Source organism: Onychomys torridus, chromosome 3 (assembly GCF_903995425.1).
Source record: "Onychomys torridus chromosome 3, mOncTor1.1, whole genome shotgun sequence".
Taxonomy (NCBI): domain Eukaryota; kingdom Metazoa; phylum Chordata; class Mammalia; order Rodentia; family Cricetidae; genus Onychomys; species Onychomys torridus.
In genome coordinates this window covers 138,587,242-138,608,752 of record NC_050445.1, presented here as the reverse complement: position 1 = coordinate 138,608,752, position 21,511 = coordinate 138,587,242, and the positions used below count along the sequence as shown (strand labels likewise).

The 21,511-nt window shown below is 46.0% G+C and overlaps 1 protein-coding gene across 1 annotated transcript; it reads left to right on the top strand.

Annotated features, from left to right (window-relative positions):
- Positions 1 to 493: 493 nt before the first annotated feature.
- On the top strand, positions 494 to 13,394 carry C1s (complement C1s). Its single transcript, XM_036181767.1, has 12 exons — positions 494 to 630; positions 1,483 to 1,626; positions 1,994 to 2,201; positions 2,444 to 2,621; positions 5,531 to 5,656; positions 6,525 to 6,724; positions 7,579 to 7,732; positions 8,697 to 8,812; positions 9,167 to 9,245; positions 9,749 to 9,880; positions 11,064 to 11,138; positions 12,280 to 13,394. The coding sequence occupies exons 2-12, from the start codon at positions 1,604 to 1,606 to the stop codon at positions 13,074 to 13,076; spliced, it is 2,088 nt and encodes a 695-aa protein (XP_036037660.1). The 5' UTR covers positions 494 to 630; positions 1,483 to 1,603; the 3' UTR covers positions 13,077 to 13,394.
- Positions 13,395 to 21,511: the final 8,117 nt, after the last annotated feature.

Genomic DNA, 21,511 nt, shown 5'->3' with positions numbered 1-21,511 from the left:
TTGCAGGAGTTGGTTTTATCCTATGATTTGGGTCCCAGAGAGGGTAGAATTCAAGTCCCTGGGCTTGGAGGCAGGCACCTGTCTGGGCTGAGCATCTTGCCTCTCACTGCCTTCAGACAGCGGCTTCCCCTTCCTTCTGATGACTCTCCTTATTTGTGACTCACACAGATAGAGGGTTGGACTTTCTGAGTTTAGCTTTCCCACTTCTACCAACCCCTCCCCGCTTTTAAAATAAATCACCTGACTTCGCCGAAAGCTCTGGAACACACCCTTTGGCTGAAAGAGCGAATTAGGCAATCTCAGAATTCCCCATTCCTCTTTTCTCAGAACTCTGGATAGCGGGATCTCTCAGCCCAGAGAAGCTGATGCAGTTCTTAGTTTAAAACCAGAGGGAGCTCTAAGATAAGACTGAGTTCCCTGTCCTGTCATGTTGTGGTCTCCCAGCCCCCTCTGTTTGGAAACACGGAATTTCAGGCACATACTCGGTAGGGAATCCTAGGAGCAGACAGAGCAGGGCGATCCTGCTGAGGTTCCTGCAGAGGCTGACTCCTCTGGAGCTGCCAGGGTCTTCCCAGCATGACCAGTGCCAGGAGAGGAGACTGACCCACTTGTTCCCATCAGCTCCTGAAGGTAACAACTTTAAAACAAGAACCTTAAAGAGCAAAGCTTTGATGGAGGAGCAGGGCAAGACAGGGGACCTTGTAGAGCAAGGCTTGGAGCAAAGATGGAGGGTTGGAAGGATCTCAGAACAAGGGCAGAATATAGACACGGCTTCTCATATGCTGAACCCCCATCCCAACACCAGCTTCATCTTTCCACATAGCACTGTGTTCAGGTGTAAAAGCAGTTTGTGACAGACTTTTCTGGGAACTATGGGAAGACATCTTTTTTTTTTTGTTGTTGTTGTTGTATTGTTTTTTATTTTATTTTTAAAGGACGAAGGGAATCAACTTCAGGAAATTAAAATAAGACATACCCTCTTATTCTGATGTTTCTCGGTCAGCTGTCCCTTTCTCCCTTCCTGGTGCCACCCCGCCCCAGCAGGGGCAGCACTTCCCTCCTGATCAGGCTTTCCCAAGGTCCCTTCCCGCCCCTATGGAAAGAAGCTCATTCCTCCATCAGTGGCCATGGGGACATCTGCAGAAGCACCTGCAATAAGCATGTCACTGAGGCTGGCTTGAACGGTAGGGGGTTGTTCTGAAAGAGGATGGAACAGTCCCAGGTGGGCGTTCAGGATGGACAGACCTGGGTGGAAACACAGAACAGCTGATGTGAGGGGCCACGAGCTGGTGGACGACAACACCAAAGACAGGGAGAGACTCATTCATGTGCAGAAGAATTGGTAGTTGGCTCAAGGCAGCAAAGGAGGGGTAAGACTCAGTGCTGGTCTAGGACATTAGCCGAAATGGCACCAGGAGGATGTGAGAGGCGCGGTGGTGATAGTTACTGATAGGAACTTATCTATATGGTATTCCTTCAAAGGTGACACTGAGCCCTGGGTGGCCCCTCAACACCAAAGCAGTTGCCTGTATTTGTTGGATAAAGACAGACAGGCCAGCCGCTCTTTAGCTCCAAGGTCAGAGGTCCCGAGAGCCAGAGAGCCATGGGCAAATCGCCAGAGACGTGGTAAGTGGCCAGGTATCTACAGAAATGTGCATGAACTCCATCCCCACCTTCTTTGACTCTTGCATATTTTTGAGACAGGGTCTCACTTTGTAGCCCAGGTTGGCACGGAACTCACTAGCCTTCCTCTGTCTCCAGAGTGTGGAGCTTACACACAGGCCTGCTACATGTGGCTTCCCGTTTTCTCATGATAGAGCTCAGATCTGAAGCCTGCGTTTTAACTTTCCGTATATTTATTCCAAGCTTAGTCTACACCATGGCACATCGGCTGCCTTTTCCTTCCCTTTGGTCTCCTGCTGACAGATGCCAGATTTCTGCATGGAGCCGTTGTTACCTGTGTTCCCCACTTCTCTGTGGTTCCCCCATCCAGGTGGTTTATCCTGTTTTCTGTTTTGGCATCAATTTCTGCTGAGCCTACCATGCATGGGGAGATCCTGTCCCCTAACTATCCTCAGGCGTACCCCAATGACATCGAGAAAACGTGGGACATAGAAGTTCCAGAAGGGTTTGGGATTCGCCTCTACTTCACCCATCTGGACATTGAGCTGTCAGAGAACTGTGAATATGACTCAGTGCAGGTATATCACGAGCGTATGAAGAAGAGAGATGGAAGGGTAGGGGGGGTGGAGGAATGAGAAGGATGCTGTTCTATGGGTTGGGGGCCTGGCTCAGTGGAGGAGTGTGCTTTGGATGTATAAGTTCCTGAGTTTGACCTACAGCGCTGGGGGCAGGGTGGGGGTTGACATAGAGATCAGGAATAAAGGTTCTATTCTCTCTGTCCATTTTTACTTCTAAATTTGATTCTAATTTTATCTCTTAGATAATCTCAGGAGGTGTTGAGGAAGGGAGACTCTGTGGACAGAGGGTCAGCAAGAACCCCGACTCCCCCATTGTGGAAGACTTTCAAATCCCATACAATAAACTCCAGGTGATCTTTAAGTCAGACTTCTCCAACGAAGAACGGTTTACTGGCTTTGCTGCGTATTACGCTGCCATAGGTAAGACATCACTTTCAGTATGTGACATACTGACCCCACTAAAAGATGAGAAGCAGGAGAAATGTATTACACATCCAATGCACAATGTATTAGATGAAGATTCCGTTCTCTCTTGTTCTGAGTCATGGTTTCACTATGCAGCCCAGGCAGGCCATGCTTCCACCTCTCAAGTCTCCCCGTTCAGTCTGCAGGTATGCGCCACCTCTCCTAGGGATGTTTATGTCTTTAACAAGTATGGACTTGCCCTGGGTCTGTCCGTGAATTGCCTTGGTGAAATGCAAACATTTTATCACGTTGGTGGTAATGGTAATAGATAATAGATAATAGGCAGTAAACTGTTGAGAACCACTGTGGAATTCGTACTGTATCAGAAGGCTTACTTACACTAACAAAATCTTCAGCTCAACTCCACAAGGTAGGTACCATTATCTTCATCGAAAGCTAAGGATCCGGTCTCAGTGGTGCAGGCCTGTAATCCCACACATTTGGGAGGCAGATTGTGAATGCAAGATCAGTATGGGCAACCTAGTAAGAGCCTGTCTCTAAATTAAGAGTAAGAGAGAGTTGGTGAGATAGTTCAGTTTGTGAGACAGTTGCCATGCAACCCCATGTTTGAGCCCCAGGGTCCATGTAAAGGTAGGAGCAAACGATTCCATAAGCTTGTCCTCTGACCTTCATATGTGTGTTGTTGCATGCCTCATCATGCATACACACATACATGTACAATAATAATAAATCATAAATACAATTTTAAGCCTGGTGTGGTGGAGAATGCCTTTAAGCCCAGCACTCGAGGCAGAGGCAGAGGCAGAGGCAGAGGCAGAGGCAGAGGCAGAGGCAGAGGCAGAGGCAGGCAGATCTTTGTGAGTTTGAGGCCAGCCTGGTCTACAGAGTGAATTTCAGGATAGCCAGAGCTATGTAGAGAGAGACCCTCTTCCCCCCAATTATTTTAAAGAAAAAGTAAACAAGAGGGCTGGGAATTCTGGCATGGCAGTACACACCTGTAATTCTGATACTAAGGAGGTAGAGGCAGGAGGATCAGGAATTCAAGGGCAGCTTGAGATACAAAAGCTTCTGTATTTAAAAAAAAAAAAATCAGAAAAAAGAAGGTTTGGGGCTCTAGCTCAGTGACAGAGTGCTTCCCCAGCCTCTGGAAGGCTCCCAGAAACCTCAGGACTGGAGGGAAGTGGAGACTGAGAATGTGGATACTCTGCCAAGAATTGTGTAGGAATGACTATGTTGTACCCCAGTGCATTCAAGTCTTCAGGTCCACGGTCCCTCTGCATCTGTCTCCAGGTTAGAATGAAGTCCAGACTGCTCAAAGAGTCCAAATGTCATCCAGAATTTACAGTAAGACCGACATCCTGTGATGTGGCGAAGGTGTAACATCCTTCTCCAGGGGACGTCACTGTCAGTGTTGTCTCTGGCATGGATTTTTTTACAACCAGACAGAGTTTTTCGGTGTTACCCAGGCTGGCCTTGAACTCCTGACTCTCTTGCTTCAGTCTCCTGGGTACTGGAGTTACAGCATGTGCTAGCTGGGCAGGGTATTGTGTATTTTGTACGCAAGAGAAGTAGGAGGGCTTCTCACAGTGCCAGCTCCTCTACAGCTGTCCAGTGGCAGGACACAGCTCTGAACCATACTTCAGAAAAGTGATCTAGAATGAGGCCATCTTTATAGTATTGCAGATTCTAAAATATGGGGCTGGAGAGATGGCTCAGCAGTTGAGGGCACTTGCTGCTCTTGTAGGGGACTAGGGTTCACGTCCCAGCACCCACATGGGAGCCCAAAACTGTTGGTAACTTCAATTCCAGAGCATCTAACACTCTCTTCTGATCTCAAAGGGCACCAGACATGCATGTAGTGTAAAATACCACATGCAACAAACAAACAAACAAATAAATAAATATTTAAAAGTTGAAATGTTTTAAAATGTGATTATTTTTGAAATATTTAATTTATTTATTTCATGTGTATAGCTGTTTTGCTTGTTTGTATGTATATGCACGCAGTGACTGAAGAGTCCAGAAGGTGTTGGATTCCCTGGATTGGAGTTACAGATGGTTGTGAGCTGCCTTGTAGGTGCTGGGAATCAAACCCAGGTCCTCTAGAAGAGCAGCAAGTGCTCTTAACCACTGAGCCACATCTCTGCCCCCTCCCAGTTTCTTTTTATTAACATGCTTTAGCTATACATCATAATGGGTTTCATAATGATATTTTCATATTCATACATATTTGTCCAAGCTTGCCCAGTACCCTCTCTTGTCTACTGATTTCTTTCTTCTCCCATCTTCTGCTTTGGTGTCCTTTTTATGTGTTGATGAGTTTCATTAGGGTCGCCTAAGAGCTTGGTGAGGGTTTATTTATGGGAGCACGGGCACTTTACCAGAGGCTACACCATTGAAGAAAATGCCTCTTTCCTCCCGTAATGATTTAGTCGTCTATAGCTCCTCAGGGACAGGTGGGGCCTCATGAGTCACTCTCCACTCCATGACAGGATATCGACAAGCACAGTCTTGTCCAGGTAATTACAGCTGTATGGGTCTAAGAGAGCAATGGCCCTGTCATGCCTGGAAGACTGCATCCCACGACACTTCCTCCCTTCCTCCAGCTCTTACATTCTCTTCTGCCCCCTCTTCCATGATTCTCTCTCTATCTCTGTCTGTCTCTCTCTCTCTCTCTGAGAAACGGTTTTATACTGTAGCCCAGGCTGGCCTCTAGTTCATGTTAGTCCCCTGCTTCAGCACCCTGAATACTGGCATTACGTGAGTGACCCACCATGCCTGGCTTTGAGAATATTTAGCAGCAAGCCTTTTCTGTTTTCCCTCATCCCTACAGATTTGGGCTCAACATCGTTCTTCCTTCTAGGGCTTTGCCCTTGACTGTGGATTTTCTGTCCTTCTTGCAGATGTAAACGAATGCACAGATTTTACAGATGTCCCTTGCAGCCACTTCTGCAACAACTTCATTGGTGGTTACTTCTGCTCCTGTCCCCCAGAGTACTTCCTCCACGAAGACATGAGGAATTGCGGAGGTGAGCCTGGCATCAAGAAGTCCTCATGCTCCCTAGGATTTAGAATGGACCGAGAGCTTACTCCATCCTTCCCGTTTTGATTAGGCTTTCCCTTCAAGTGGCTGCTGTTTTTAGCGATCCGTAAACTAACTGGGGGTCCCACGGGTGGGGGTGAGGGGGATAAGATAGGTGTACTAGCTTTACATTGCTGTGAAAGGTGAAACCAAAGAGACGGAATGCTTATTTTGGTTCATGGCGATAGCAGTTTTGGTCCCTGGTCAGTTGGATCCATTGTTTTGGGGTCTGTGGTGTGGCAGAGCGTCATAGTAGGGAGCCAGGTGGTAGAGCAAAGTGGCTCACCTCAGGGCAGCTGGGAAGTGAAGAGAAGGGGAGGGGGTACCAGTATTCTTTTCAAGGTCACATACCCCAAGGACCTAGCTTCCTCCTCTTAGGCCCTACCTTCTGAAGAGTCCACTATTTCCCAACAGTGCCATCAGTCAGTGACCAAGTCCTTAGCACTTGTAACTCTGGGAGATAGGTAAGATCCAAACCACAGCTTCAGGGTAAAGTTAGTTAAATGGAAGAGAGAGAGAGAGGGAGAGGGAGAGACAGAGAGACAGAGATAGAGAGGCGCCTGTGAAGAGACTGTCCGAGGCTGTTCACAACTGTGGAAAGTTCCCTCACAAGCACAGCGACACCGCATAGGCATTGGCTAGCTCTCCTCATGAGCACCGTGGGTAACTGCTCCATGAAGGCTTCTTTCAGGGAACAGATCTCAGGTTAACCGAATAGAGGACTCCAAGCTTACGACAAGGAACAGAAGAGGCCAGGGACTTCTTCTGGTCTGTCCCTACATTTGATTGGTCCTTTCTCCTTTTTTCTCCTATAGTCAATTGTAGTGGCGATGTATTCACGGCTCTGATTGGGGAGATTTCAAGTCCCAATTATCCCAATCCATACCCGGAGAACTCAAGGTGTGAATACCAGATTCTGTTGGAGGAGGGGTTCCAAGTGGTGGTGACCATACGGAGGGAAGACTTTGATGTGGAACCAGCTGACTCGGATGGGAACTGCCAGGACAGTTTAACTGTGCGTAGCAGATGATGAATTGGGCTCCCACCCCAGCTTACTTATATCGCTGAGACTTCTGTCCTGCAGCCTCCTTCTCTGTGGTTCTGGGCACGAATCTAGGCCCTTCACATGTTAGGCAAACACCCCGCCACAGACTGACATCCTCCTGGTTCGCCTCTGCCTCTCGGTTAATACTAGTACTGCTCCTTCCTTAAGGAAAGTTTGTTTTGTTTTTGGTTTGGTTTCTCTGTGTAGCCCTGGCTCTCCTGGAACTCAGTTGTAATCCAGGCTGGCCTCGAACTCAGAGATTTGTCTGTCTCCTGGATCAAAGGTGTGTACCACCACCTCCCAGTTTAAGGCAGGGTTTTATGTAGCCCTCAAAACTCTCAAAACCCCTCCCATGCCAGCCTCTTGAATGCTGGGGTTACAGATGTTACCCCACGCCCAGTGAGATCTCTCTTCCCTTCTTTTCATTCTTCTCTTTGTCCCCCTCTTACTCCTTCCTCAACTGGGGACTGAACCTGTCATGCATGCTAGACAAGTACTCTACGACTGAGTTACATTTGTAGCCCTTTTCTATGTTTCCTTCCGATTTCTTATTTTGGCACAGGTTTTCATTAAGTCGCCCAATCTGACCTTAACTTGTAATCCTCCTGCCTCAGTCTTCTAAGAAGCTGTGATTACAGGCCTGCATCATCAGGTCCAGCTTTGGAGATTAAAATTATCTTTCCTCCAGCCTATCCTTTTGTTGGTTTGCTTGTTTCTTATTTGATATTGCACCAATCATTTCTCTCATTTTTCATCCCCTCAACCCCCCACTTAATTCTTCAGATTTTCCTCTCTTCTGATTTTATTATATTGTTTCCTTTCAGTTTGCTGCAAAAAATCAACAGTTTGGTCCTTACTGTGGCAAAGGATTCCCTGGGCCACTAACTATCGAAACCCACAGTAACACCCTTGATATTGTCTTCCAAACTGATCTAACAGGACAAGAAAAGGGCTGGAAGCTTCGTTACCATGGAGACCGTGAGTAACTAAAAGTGCCTTTTTGATTGGTGATACTGAGTTCTTTGGACATGTAGAATCAAAACAAATAGACTATTGTTTGGTTAGTAATCTTTTAACTAACTAGTCTTGAAAATGCAGACAACAGGTGTAGAGGGCAGCTAGTTAGTGGCATCATATTCTTTTACACATCTGCCATATTGGAATTGAGGACAATGGAAGGGTTTAGAAGGTATGAGAATATGATGGGGAAATGGGTCAGTGTGTAAGAGGATTTGCTGGGCAGGCATGAGGCTCTAAGTTTGGATCCTTGTAACACACACACACACACACACACACACACACACACACACACAAATAAATCTAGGCATAACCACGTGTTTGGGAGTGGGTGGGCAGAGGAAGGGGAATCAGTGGGTCTTGGTGATCAGCTAGCCTGGGTAGAAAAGGCAAGCTTCAGGTGCAGTGAGATGCCTCATCTTAAGAGGGTAAGGCAGAGCCGGGCGGAAGCGGTGCACGCCTGTAATCCCAGCACTCGGGAGGCAGAGGCAGGTGGATCTCTGTGAGTTCGAGGCCAGCCTGGTCTACAGAGCTAGTCCAGGACAGCCTCCAAAGCTACAGAGAAACCCTGTCTCGAAACCCCCCCCCCCCAAAAAAAAGAGGGTAAGGCAGAGAGTGACTGATTGAGCGGGCACCCAGGGTGCTCTTCCGGCCTCTACATTGGTATGCTAGCCACTTGACCCATTCACAGAAAGCATGAGAATGTCTGGGGATGGTATCACATAGCTAGAAGTCCAGCACTGGAGAAGGAGAGAATTACTACAAGTCTGAGACCAGCCTGGGCTACTCTGCAAGTTCCAGTCTAGCCTAGGGTACGCAGAGAGAGACCTTGTCTCAAAAAAAAAAAAAAAAAAAGGTGGGAATTATGTAAAATAGCACACAGTTTCCAGCTGTTTAGTAAAACCTTATTTTTGTTCTCTCCAAGCAATCCCTTGTCCCAAAGAATTCAGTGCCAATTCTGTTTGGGAGCCTGAAAAGGCAAAATATGTGTTTAAAGATGTGGTGAAGATATCCTGTGTGGACGGATTTGAAGTTGTGGAGGTAAAGGACGTTTAGGCTTCTCCCTAGTCTCTGGCTCCAGATCAGACATCTGAGCGTGTGAGGTTATTGCTGCCTGATCAAGATATTAATAACCTCAACCATAGAGGGAGTGGCTTGAGGTTGTCCGTTCTTCCTGTGAGGTCTGGAGCTCCAGGGGAAGGGAGCTGACATGCTGGAGCAGAGCTGTCTTCCAGCCCCAGCTCCTGGGTGCTCAGGGTTCTTCTTCTAAAGATGCTCTCCAAGCCTCTTTTGATGAGGACTTCTCATTGATCCAAGGCCAGAGATCAATTTCATTATTGGATTTAATTTTCCATATGCTTTTATAAATTAATGTTGATGTCTGTTTTTCTCCAGGGAAATGTTGGCTCAACATTCTTCTATTCTACTTGTCAAAGCAACGGTCAGTGGAGCCATTCCAGACTAGAATGTCAGCGTACGTATCTCTCCAAAGTGGAACTTCTCTTTCCCCTCCCAAAGGAAATCGAATAATCGACACATCAAAATTCAAATGCATGGTTTCCTTCTAGGCTTGTGAAAGAACGGCTTGTGTTTTTTTGAAGGAAAGTCTGTTATGGAGGATCGTCTAGCCTTTGTCTAGTCCTAGGCCAATTAGACTAACACGTTTCTTTTAAAGAAGGGGGCAATGGAATATGAAGTCGACTGCTCTAAGGAAGTGTATTCTGGGATTGCATAAGAGCCTCTGCCAACCAGAGAACTAGGTTCCTCCTGGCCTTTTCCAGGGCCATCAGGACCGGCAGGTCTCAGTGGGCTGGAGAGATGGCTAGAGAAGATGCCACAGAAGAGCTGGTACTGGAAGATTTATCATAGGCATGATTATGGATGTGGCTGAGGAAGACTGAGGATGGAATGGGTCCCTAACTCTTCCTGGGAGGAAGTGCCTGTCCTGACTATCCATTTCCCCACTTCCTCTTGTAGCTGTGGACTGTGGTATTCCAGAACCCATTCAGAATGGTAGAGTTGACGATCCAGATAATACCCTATTTGGTTCTGTCGTTCACTACTCGTGTGAAGAGCCATATTACTACATGGAGCATGAAGAACACGGCGGTAGGTTTCTTCTACTAGAAGAGAGGGGAGGAGCATGGAGGAGTTGGAGGGGGATTGCCACCGACTCTCTGGTTGGAGAGAGTTTGTAGAGAAGTGAGAAAGAATAGACACTGTCATCCTTTTGGCTTAGTCTAAGGACACTGTTGGTTTGCAGGGTAGGGTACGTTTTTCAGGGATCATTCATAGGGGATCATAGAGGCCACTAGCTTACTGTCACAGCTGCAGCAGGAATTCCTTTACAACATCCACTTCATGTGGCTATCTGACTCGGGACCAGTTATTGTAGATGGAAGTATCTGTGTTCAGCCAGCAATTCCCAAATATCTGGCAGCTACTTCCCGAATAATTGACCTAGAGGCTTAATATTACTTATAAATGAACAGCCAGTAGCTCAGGCTTATTACTAACTAGCTGTTACTCTTAAATTAACCCATAATTCTTGTCTATGTTTAGCCTGTGGCTTGGTACCTTTTCTCAGTTAGACGTTCTCATCTTGCTTCCTCTGTATCTGGCTGGTGACTCTTGAATTCACCCTTCCTCTTCCTGCATTTTTTTTTTTTTTGAGACAGGGTTTCTCTGTGTAGTTTTGGTGCCTGTCCTGGATCTCACTCTGTAGCCCAGGCTGGCCTTGAACTCACAGAGATCCGCCTGCCTCTGCCTCCTGCGTTCTGGGATTGCCTCTTCCCAGCATTCTTTGTTTGGTCACCCCTCCTATACTTCCTGCCTGGCTACTGGCCAATCAGCCTTTTGTTAAACCAATACAAGTGACAAATGTTTACAGTTTACAGGAGAATTATTCCACAGCAGGTTGTTTCATATAAAATCCCTAGGAGGGCAGGCAGGCATGGGGACAGAGGTTTGTAATCCTAGCGCTTGAAAGGTAGGAGTTGGTCAAGGTGAGCCTGGGCTATCCGCCTCTCTGCCCCAGCTCTCATTCATTTTTACTTTTTGAAATGGAGTTTCACATAGCCCAGGGTGGCTTTGCCTTTTCTATGTAGCAGAGGCTGGATCTTCCTGCATCCACCTCCTAAGTGCGGGATTAGAGGCCAGTGCCATCATTCCTGGGTGAAGGTTCTTTTCTAGCTGATGTGATGTGGTTCCTTGATCATTGTCCAGAGCTTTGCATAAACAGAGAATGGAGGAGAGATGCACTGAGTGACCTGTGTTCCTTTTGTTATTCTAGGGCAGTATCGCTGCACTGCCAATGGGAGCTGGGTGAATGACGAACTGGGTATAGAGCTGCCAAAATGTGTTCCAGGTAACCTGGGCTGTGGTGTGGGTAAAGACCATAGCTGTACATGCAGGGAGCAGGTATCACGTGACAATAGCTGTGACCCTTCCAGGCAGGGACTTAATCCCGGCCTCCCAGAGTTCAGCACAGTGAAGTGGTGTTAACACTGGGCTGTGGAACTCCTTCAACAGCATCAACTCAGGCTGACTTGAAGGGAAATAGGAACATCTGTCAACATCAACAGCTGGTGTCACATTAGTCATTAGGGAAAAGCAGATCAAACCACACTAGCAGAGCTGGGCCTGTGGCATGCACCTGTAATACCAGCACTCAGGATGCTGATGGGAGTGTGAGACCAATCTGGACTACATAGTGAGATCCTCTGACACCCTCTAGACAAGGGCTTCATCTGAACATCATTTGGAGGTAGAAAGCCTGCTTCCACAGTCTGTGTGAAGTTAAGAGTTTTCAAGCATTAGCTTCTAGTCAGGTCTCTGGCCTCATGTGCATGAAGTGTGCCTCAGAGGGGCTGTGAGTCAAACTGTGGACAGTGTGAGATACTAGCTCATCTGGATTCAGTCATTCACGTAAGCCTCCTGTTTAGCCAATCTCGACCATAAGCCAGCTTGGCACTGGCAAAGGAGATGGTTAGGTGAGGCTAGGTATTTTAGTTAGGGTTTCTATTGCTGTGAAGAGACACTATGGCCACAGCAACTCTTATAAAGGAAAACATTTAATTAGATGGCTTACAGTTTCAGAGGTTCAGCCAGTTATCATCATGGTGGGATATGGTGGCACGCAGGCAGACATGGTGCTGGAGAGGTAGCTGAGAGTTTTACATCTTGATCCACACCAACAGGAATAACCTGAGCGTAGGAGACCTCAAAGCCCGCCCCCACAGTGACACACTTCCTCTAACAAGGCCACACCCACTCCAACAAAGCCACACCTCCTAATAGTGCCACTCCCCATGGGCTTATGGGGGCCAATTACATTCAAACCACCACACTAGGATAAGTCAGATGTGGAGGTAGTTGACCAAATGACATTGATTGAAGACGTGCTGGAGAACTCTGCCACCCATTGGGTCCAGCAGTTGAGTGGCTGAGTTTTCCAGAGGCCAGCATCGTTTCCTGCATCTCCCTATCTTGTTCTTATTCCTCTCTAGTCTGTGGAGTACCCACGGAGCCCTTTACAGTACAGCAGAGGATATTCGGAGGACACCCTGCAAAGATTCAAAGTTTTCCCTGGCAGGTCTTCTTTCAGTACCCATGGGCTGGTGGGGCTCTTATTGATGAGTACTGGGTGCTGACGGCTGCTCACGTTGTGGAGGGAATCTCCGACCCATCTATGTATGTTGGGTCCACAACTGTGAAAATGGAACATCTGGGAAATGGCCAGAAGCTCACCTCCGAACGTGTGATTATTCATCCAGGCTGGGAAGCAGGGGATGATTTGGACACACGGACAAATTTTGACAACGACATCGCACTGGTGCGGCTGAAAGACCCTGTGAAAATGGGGCCCACTGTCTCCCCCATCTGCCTGCCAGGCGCCTCCTCGGAGTACGAGCCCTCAGAGGGGGACCTGGGGCTGATCTCAGGGTGGGGCCGAACAGAGAGGAGGTACAATGTTATCCATCTCAGAGGGGCAAAGTTACCCGTGACCTCTTTGGAGAAGTGCCAGCAGGTGAAAGAAGAGAATCCCAAAGTGAGGGCAGAAGCCTATGTTTTCACTAGTAACATGATCTGTGCCGGAGAGAAGGGTGTTGACAGCTGCCAGGGGGACAGTGGTGGGGCTTTTGCTTTGCAGGTCCCCAATGTAAAGGTCCCCAAATTCTATGCAGCAGGCCTGGTGTCCTGGGGGAAGAGGTGTGGGACCTATGGAATCTACACGAAGGTAAAGAACTACGTGGACTGGATACTGCAAACCATGCGGGAGTACAGTGTCTCCAGCGAGGACTAATCCATACACACCACCAAGACACAGCAAACGCATTGTTCTCAGATCCTTCTCATAACCCCATTGTCTCACAATGATGGAGAGAAGATGCAGGCGTACCATTAACATTGAACTTGATTGTCAAGATACCTGGATGGAGGGAGGGTTTGATCACAGACGTGCGTTGATTATTCAGTTGTGAATTCCTGTCTGTTTTGGTAACCACATGCAGAGGCCCTTCTGTCTTGCTCGATTCTATGGGGATATCGTAATCCCCCACCCCTCTTTATCTGCTTGAGATTCCATCTATAATCCTTGGAGTCCTTTATTTTCTTGCAATAAAGCACGTTTCTAATCTGGCTCTGCTGACTTCAGGGCTGCAGGAGAGGGAAATGACAGGGTGTCCTGTCCTGGAACTCAGACACCAACAGTTCATCTTTAACCATCATGCAAACAGGGAATTCAGCCTGGGATTCTTCTTTCCAACTGAGACTCACTGAGTGTTGTGAAGTTAGAGTAGTTTTCCTTCGTGAGTTGTCTCACTATGTCTCCTAGAAATTAATTTTCTTATAATGTTCCTCTGTATCACACAATGTAATGACAGCAAGAATCGAACATTCTTGGTCTGCTTTTTTTTTTTTTTTGTAGTTTTGGTCAATTTGTCAGTTAGGTGACAAATTGGACTGAACTCTGGGACAAAAGTGACAGGCAAAAGCTTAGAGAGAGCTTCCCGACTCTCTAGGGAAGAAGGCTGGAAACAGTGGAACCTCTCCCCCAGGACGGCCGGTCACAAACAGCCATGGAGGAAGGACTTTGTGTGTGACGAGATCTCACTATGTTCTTAGAACACCAGCTTAGAACTCACTACGGGGCTGGGATTTATTGTTCCCTTCCTCAGTCTCCCCAAGTGCTAGGATTACAGGTCTGTGCCAACACATCTAGTCTGCATGCGTTGACGTGCTGTGCTGAGCATCGGATCCAAAGGTCTCACAGGCTAAGCAAGTGCTCCACCCCTGGGATATGAGATACACTCCTGTCCTGAAACACAGCATTTTTTCTCTTAAATGATAGGGCAGTAGCTCTCAACCTGTGGGTCGTGACCATGGGAAAACATATTTCTGGTGGTCTTAGGAACTCCCAACCATAGTTTACTTTTATTTCATTACACTCATAACTGTAATTTTGCTGCTGAGTGTGTCTCAGTTGCTAAAACCATCAGAAATAAGTGTTTTTCGATAGTTTTGACCCACAGGTTGAGAACCACTGTGGTGATATGGTCTTATACATACATATACATAGCTGGCCTCAGATGAACTATATAGCAAAGGATGACCTTGAACTTCTGACCCTTCTGCTTTCATGAGTGCTGGGATTACCAATGTACACTACTGTGCCTGGTTTATGCTGTGTTGAGGATTGAACTCAAGGCTTCATGAATGATAGGCAAACACTCTGCCAATTGAGCTACATCCCCAGTAGAAATACAGCAGTTTAAAATCTGAAAACAGGGGTCTGTCCTGTTTTCATGAGGGTTAAGGGTTGAGAATAAGAGTTCAGGGCAGGGGCTGGAGAGAGAGCTCAGAGGTTAAGAGCACTGACTGCTTTTCCAGAGGTCCTGAGTTCAATTCCCAGCAACCAAATGGTGGCTCACAACCATCTGTAACAAGATCTGGTGCCCTCTTCTGGCCTGCAGTCATACATGTTGTATACATAATAAATAAAATCTTTGCCAGGCTGTGGTGGTGCACGCCTTTAATTCCAGCAGCCAGGCGGATCTCTGTGAGTTCAAGGCCAGCCTGGACTACAGAGTGAGTTCCAGGAAAGGCGCAAAGCTACACAGAGAAACCCTGGAAACCCTGTCTCAAAAAACCAAAAAAAAAAAAAAAAAAGTTCAGGGCTGGGAAAGGTAAACTTGACAAACTCTGAGATCTATCCTGGATCTGTGGAGGGTAAGAACTCTGACCTCCACACAGTGTGCATATGTGTGACTAGTTTGACATACATAATACATATATACAGATAGGCACAGATATTCATATATATTCATAATATATATTTTTATATATCCACACACACAAATAATAATAAACGGGGGTGGGAAGGAACTGGATATGGTGGTGTGTGCCTTATGTCTCAGCACTTGGGGAGGCAGAGGCAAGGGTATCTCTGGGAGTTTGAGGCCAGCCTGGTCCACATAGCAAATTCCAGCCAGCTAGACCCACGCGGTGGAAGGAGAGGGCCAACTCCCACAGGTTGTCCTCTGACTTTCACTTGTGAGCCCTGGTGTGCACATGCATAAAAGACACACACACACACACACACACACACACTCTTACATGCACTCATGTGTAATTTAAAATGATGATATGGATGGAGGTTTACCTCAGCCGTAGAGTGCTTGCTTGGCTAGCATGCACAAGGCTCTGAGTTCAATCCCCAGCCCCACATAAACAGAAAACAAAACAAAACAAAAAAACCAAAAAGAATAAGAATCTGTGCGTGGGGGCAGGGCTCTGGCCTGTCTGCTGTGAGAGGTGGCTTTCAGAACGTGTGCCAGAGTGAGCTGGGAGTGTGTCTGGAGCTTATCAAGAAAGGACTCTGACCTTGCAGAGAGAAAAACAGTTAAGTTCAAAAGTTCACTTAGCCTGAAGGGTAAACACAAGGCCAGTTAACCAGAACTGCGAAACAGCCTGCTGCTGAGCCTGGCGGCCCGCAACCCCAGCTACTTAGGGAGCTGAAGCAGGAGAATTTTGAGCACCGGTCCAGGAAGGCTTCCAGAGTGAGTTCAAAGCCAGCTTGTGTTACAGTTAGACTCTAGACCTTGTCTCATAAAGCAAAACAGAACACAGCAAACAAACAACAAATTCCTGAGAGACAGGGCTGGAGAGATGGCTCAGAGGTTAAGAGGTTGTTCTTCCAGAGGACCTGGGTTCAATTCCCAGCACCTACATGGCAGCTCACAACTGTCTATAATTCCTGTTCCAGGGGATTGGATGACCTCTTCTGTCTTCCTTCAGCACTAGGCACACACATGTTGCTCAGACATACATGCAGACAAAACATGCATTCATATAAAATAAATAAAAATGAAATAAAAAATGTTGAATTTGACTCCATAAAAACAACTGAGAAGAGTGACCTGTGATAGAGCCTTTCCTTTCTTTTGATGTTTGAGATAACAGCAAAAACATGAACTATAACTCTGAGGCTGGTGTTTTGCCTGCACGTGCGTCTGTGTGAGGGTGTTGGATCCCTGGAACTTGAGTTGCAGATGGTTGTGAGTTCCCATGTGGGTGCTGGGGATTGAACCTGGGTCTTCTGGAAGAGTAGTCAGTGCTCTTAACCACTGAGTCATCTCTCCAGCCTGAGGTTTTTTTTTTTTTTTTTTTTTTGGAGACAGGGTCTCTCGTAGTCCGTGATGGCCTCTGACTTTCTATATAGCCAAGGACACTGAGCTTCTGGTCATTTTATCTCAGTCTCCTAGGTGTGTGTATCACCACATCTGGCTTTAAGATTGACAACAGGCCGGGCAGTGGTGGCGCACGCCTGTAATCCCAGCACTGGGGAGGCAGAGGCAGGTGGATCTCTGTGAGTTCGAGGCCAGCCTGGGCTACAGACTGATTTCCAGGACAGGCTCCAAAGCTACACAGAGAGACCCTGTCTCAGAAACAAAAGCAAAGACTGGCAATGGAAAAAGTTGACGTGCTCCCAGTGACAAGCTCCAGCTTGGGCTTTTAACCCTTGCTCCTGAGCTGAGGTGCCTGTGAGAGAATTCCCTCCTTGCTGGCAAGGGTGGTGGTGTAGGCTTATCACCCCAGCCTCCTCCTCCTAAAAGGCTGGGGTAGAAGGATCCCAAGTTCAAGGCCAGTCTGGGCTACAGCATAAGTTCAAATCCAACCCAGACAACTTAGTGAGACCAGCCATATCAAAATAGCAGGGAGAGCGCAGACACACGGCCACATGATCTGAATACCTGAGTTCCTCCACAGGATGTAGAAGATCATCTACTCCTGTCAATCATTCTCTGTCTTCAGGGTAGTGTAGGGTTCTTAGATTACCCCAAATGATCAGAAGACACCCCATATGCAATTGCAGAAACCAGCTTTATTCTGGAGAAAAATCAGCATGTGCCCAAAATTGTTTTGACTCCAGGGTAAAGCCTGCTTAGGGGAATTCCAGCTGTGGTTAAATGTACTTTGAAGTGATTGGGTATAGACACTTACTGATACAGGAATAATTTTATGATTGACTCATGACATCTGGTTAGCAACTGTGGTTGTGATGTCAGGGGTCTGTCTGCCATGCTAGGGGTCTGTCTGACTGAAAATAGCAAGAACAGTTCCTGATTGGTTGCCAGACTGGACGTACTTCCTGAGGGTCTGGTTGAAACCAGACAAGAGTCAACATAGGGTTAATATAGGGCAGAGGCCTTAGCAAACTGGCCCCTGGAAAAAAGCAACTGGAGCTGGTCCCTCTAGTAGTTTGAATGTAATTGGCCCCCATAATCTCACAGGGAGTGGCATTAATAGGAGGTGTGATATGTTGGAGGAAGTGTGTCATTGTAGGGGTGGATTTTGAGGTTTCTTGCTGTGGAATAATCCTTTTGTACACTGTGAAAATGTGTTGCTCTCATTGTTAATAAAAATCTGATTGGCCGATAGGTAGGCAAGATTTTGGGGGGCAGAAGGAATGCTGGGAAGAAAGGCAGAGTGTAAGGAGCCAGACTCAGAAGAAGCAACAGGGGGAAGTTCATAGATGACGTAAATGGGCCTGGGGCACCACATAGATTAATAGAAATGGGTTGATTTGAGTTGTAAGAGCTGACTGGAGACAAACCTAAGCTATTGGCTGAGCATTTATAACTAATATTAAGTCTTTGTGTGGTTATCTGGGGAGCTGGCTGGCAGGACAGAAAAATTCCACCTACTAATGGCATTCCAAGGTGGTACCCATGCCACGTATATCCATAGAAAAACCTAAAAGAGCTTAAGAAAAGGTTCCAAACACTCAGAAATGGAGCCAAATGTGGCTCCCTAGTCTCACATCTCTCATGCCCAGACACTGCCTGTGGGCTTGAGGAGCCCCACCATGTCACCAAGCTGCATGGTGGATTTAAGTTTTGCTCATGCAGACAGTAAATATTACAGATACACAGTAAAGATAGATCCAGACCCAAAAAAAAAAAAAAAACCTCTAAATGGGTTATAATATATTTTAAAATGTACATAGAACTGGGAGAGAAAAAAAAATGGCATGAACAGTCATAGAAAAAAGTTTAAAAGTAATAAAGTCCTTAAGATAGGAATAAAGTAATAAAAAATTACAATAAGCCACATAAAGATGAGAAATACACAGAGAGCCTGAATCCTGTATGTTATTGTGTTGCCTTTGAATTTTCTGATTGCTGATGAAGGAACAACAGCTGCTAGACACCTTGGATTATGGAAACTGCTGGATTAAAACAACCTATATATTGAATAATCTCTTCACTTCAAAATGGAAGTCAAAAGATATGTTGCTTTAAGGAAGAGGTTATGTTTTTGTTCCCATAGAAAATGAAAGGCTGTGGATTCATTCAAGGTTGAAGGTAATCAGGTTTGATCTGGGAAGATCCTAGGAAAACCCAGGCTACAAACATAAAGAAATAAACCTTAAAAAAAAAACAACCCTACAAAACATGTAACATATATTTTACTTGCTCAAACATAAAACAAAATATTATTTTTGCCTAACTTGTGTACAACACACAGTCTATACTTGTATTAATACAGATATGTATGCTACCTTTAAAAGTTTATATATTTTCCATGCTAGGTGGTGGTGGTACATGCCTTTAATCCCAGCACTCGGGAGGCAGAGCCAGATAGATGGATCTCAGTGAGTTTGAGGCCAGCCTGGTCTACAGAGCGAGATTCAGGACAGACTCCAAAACTACACAGAGAAACTCTGTCTCGAAAAACAACAACAACAACAAAAAAAAAACTCTTATTGGGGTTGGGGATTTAGCTCAGTGGTAGAGCGCTTGCCTAACAAGCACAAGGCCCCCTGGGTTTGGTCCTCAGCTCTGGGGGGAAAAAAAGGTCTTATTAATAAAACAAACCTGGGGCCAGTTATTGGGGTGAATGCGGGAAGATCAGAGAAACAGAACAAGCCACAGCTACCTCACCTCGGCAGTTCTTCAGTTGATCCTGTTTCCTCTGACTGGAAGCCTCTGTGTCCTCATCCAAAATGAATCTCAGCTAAACTGTGCTGCTCTAAAGCCTGAAAGCTTAACCAGCCAAATGCTTCTAGTTTCTGGTCTTCATGCCTCATATATCTTTCTGATTTTGCCATCACTCCCTGGGATTAGAGGCTGGCTTTCTGGGATTAAAGACGTGAGTCACCAAGCCTGGCTGTTTCCAATGTGGCCTTGAACTCACAGAGATCCAGAGGGATTTCTGTCTCTGGAATGCTAGGATTAAAGGCATGAGTGCCACCATTTTCTAGCTTCTGTATCTAGTGGCTATCTGTTCTCTGACCCCAGATAAATTTATTAGGATGCACAATATTTTGGGGAACACAATACCACAACAGATAGATGGTCTTAAAATACTTCGAAGACCTACAGAATATGGCATTTAAAATGTTTTAATAACATAAGGTTTTTCTTGACAATGAGACATGCTTGCTCCTGATAGAACCAGTTTGCTCAAAAGAAGATGATGGGCATCAAAGAAACTTCATATGGAGTTTGTTTTCTTTATGGAAAAAGCTAGCCATTTGGCTAAAGAAACTGCCCTTGCCTCATTTGCTGACAGTTACTATCCAAACTGGACTCAGGATGCAAAAACAGTGACTGCCATACTTTGTCAAGACAAAGTAGAACAATACTTCAAAATATTACTTTTCAGAAATATCTGTCAGATATACCAGGCCTATAGGCCACAGCTGGGTGTCCCAAAGTTACAGAAGAACCAAGGGTGACTGTCCAGGCAGCCAGATGTCCCTGCCGTTAGGTAACATTACACCCTTCTGAGGTCTTTGATGGAAGTAAAAGCTAGATAATTAAACTTAAAGTTTTCCTTATTTATGGCAAAAAGGTAAATTAGGTATAAAACTTTAGACTCACTAAGATAAGATAAATAATAGAATATTTTCTTAAATTTGCAAAATACAAATGGACTGGATAGCAGGGTGATGGTGGCACACACCTTTAATCTCAGCACTCAGGAAGCAGAGGCAGGTGGATCTCTGTGAGTTCAAGGCCAGCCTGGTCTATAGATCGAGATTCAGGATAGGCAGCAAAACTACACAGAGAAACCCTGTCTCAACCCCCTCCACCCAAACAAACCCCAACAACAACAACAACAAAACAAATGGACTGGATATTGTAATTATAATTCTTACTTGATAATTGTTTTTGTTGTATAATCCTTCCTTTTAATTTAGACCAAAATGGGGAAATGCAGTAGAATAATCCTTCTGCACACTGTGAACATGTGTTGCTCTAATTGTTAATGAAAAGCTGATAGCTAGGCAGGATTTTCGGGACAGAGAGAGTGTAAGGAAGAAGAAGGCCAGAGTCTGAGGAGTTAAGAGCTAGACTCTGAAGAAACAACACGGGAAGTTCATAGATGAGGTAAATGAGCCTCAAGATATCACATAGATGAATAAAAATGGGTTTTGTAAGAGCTGGCTGGAAACAAGCCTAAACTATCTGGTGAGCATTTATAATTAATATTAAGTCTCTGTCTGGTTATTTGGGGAGCTGGCTGATGGGACATAAAAACTCCACCTACTGTTTCCTATGCTCAGTATACCACCCAGTGTTTGACTGCACTTCCTGTTGCTTTCTGACCAAGACGTAGCCAGTACCATGTCTGCCTGCATGCCACCATGCCCCCTGTCATGATGATAATAGACTGAACCTCTGGAACTATAAGTGAACCACTTACAATTAAACATTTTCCTTGTAAGAGTTGCTGTGGTCATGGTGTCTCTTCACAGCAGTAGAAACCCTAAGTCTGTCACACCTGTGCCATGGTACACACACTCCTCCCCCACCCCCATCCACACACACACACACACACACACACACACACACACACACACACACACACACCTTTAATAACAAAGGAAAAAAGTACCCTTCTCCCCTCAGTGACTCCATAGTCAACAGAAAGGGGCTCCTAGGAGACCTGGTAAGGAGATTGTGGCAGCTCTAGACCCTGCCAGTGCCGAGCATTTTCCCTCAGCAGCTCATTAAATTAAAAACAACTCCAGGCCCCTTCAATCTCAGCACTTGGGAAGCAGAGGCAGGGGGATCTCCATAGTGAGTTCCTGATCTAAATCATGAGTTCCAGGCCAACCAAGGATATAGAGCAAGAGTGTCTCAAAAAACCAAACCAACCAACCAAGAACATAAAAATGCAAATTTTAAAAAGGTATTTTAGGGGCCGAAGAAATGGTTTAGTGGTTAG

Coding starts and splice junctions, on each gene's coding strand:
- C1s (XM_036181767.1), top strand. CDS start 1,604: ATGGGCAAATCGCCAGAGACGTG. Junction 1,627..1,993: donor GGCAAATCGCCAGAGACGTG/GTAAGTGGCCAG, acceptor TCCCCCATCCAG/GTGGTTTATCCTGTTTTCTG. Junction 7,733..8,696: donor GCTTCGTTACCATGGAGACC/GTGAGTAACTAA, acceptor GTTCTCTCCAAG/CAATCCCTTGTCCCAAAGAA.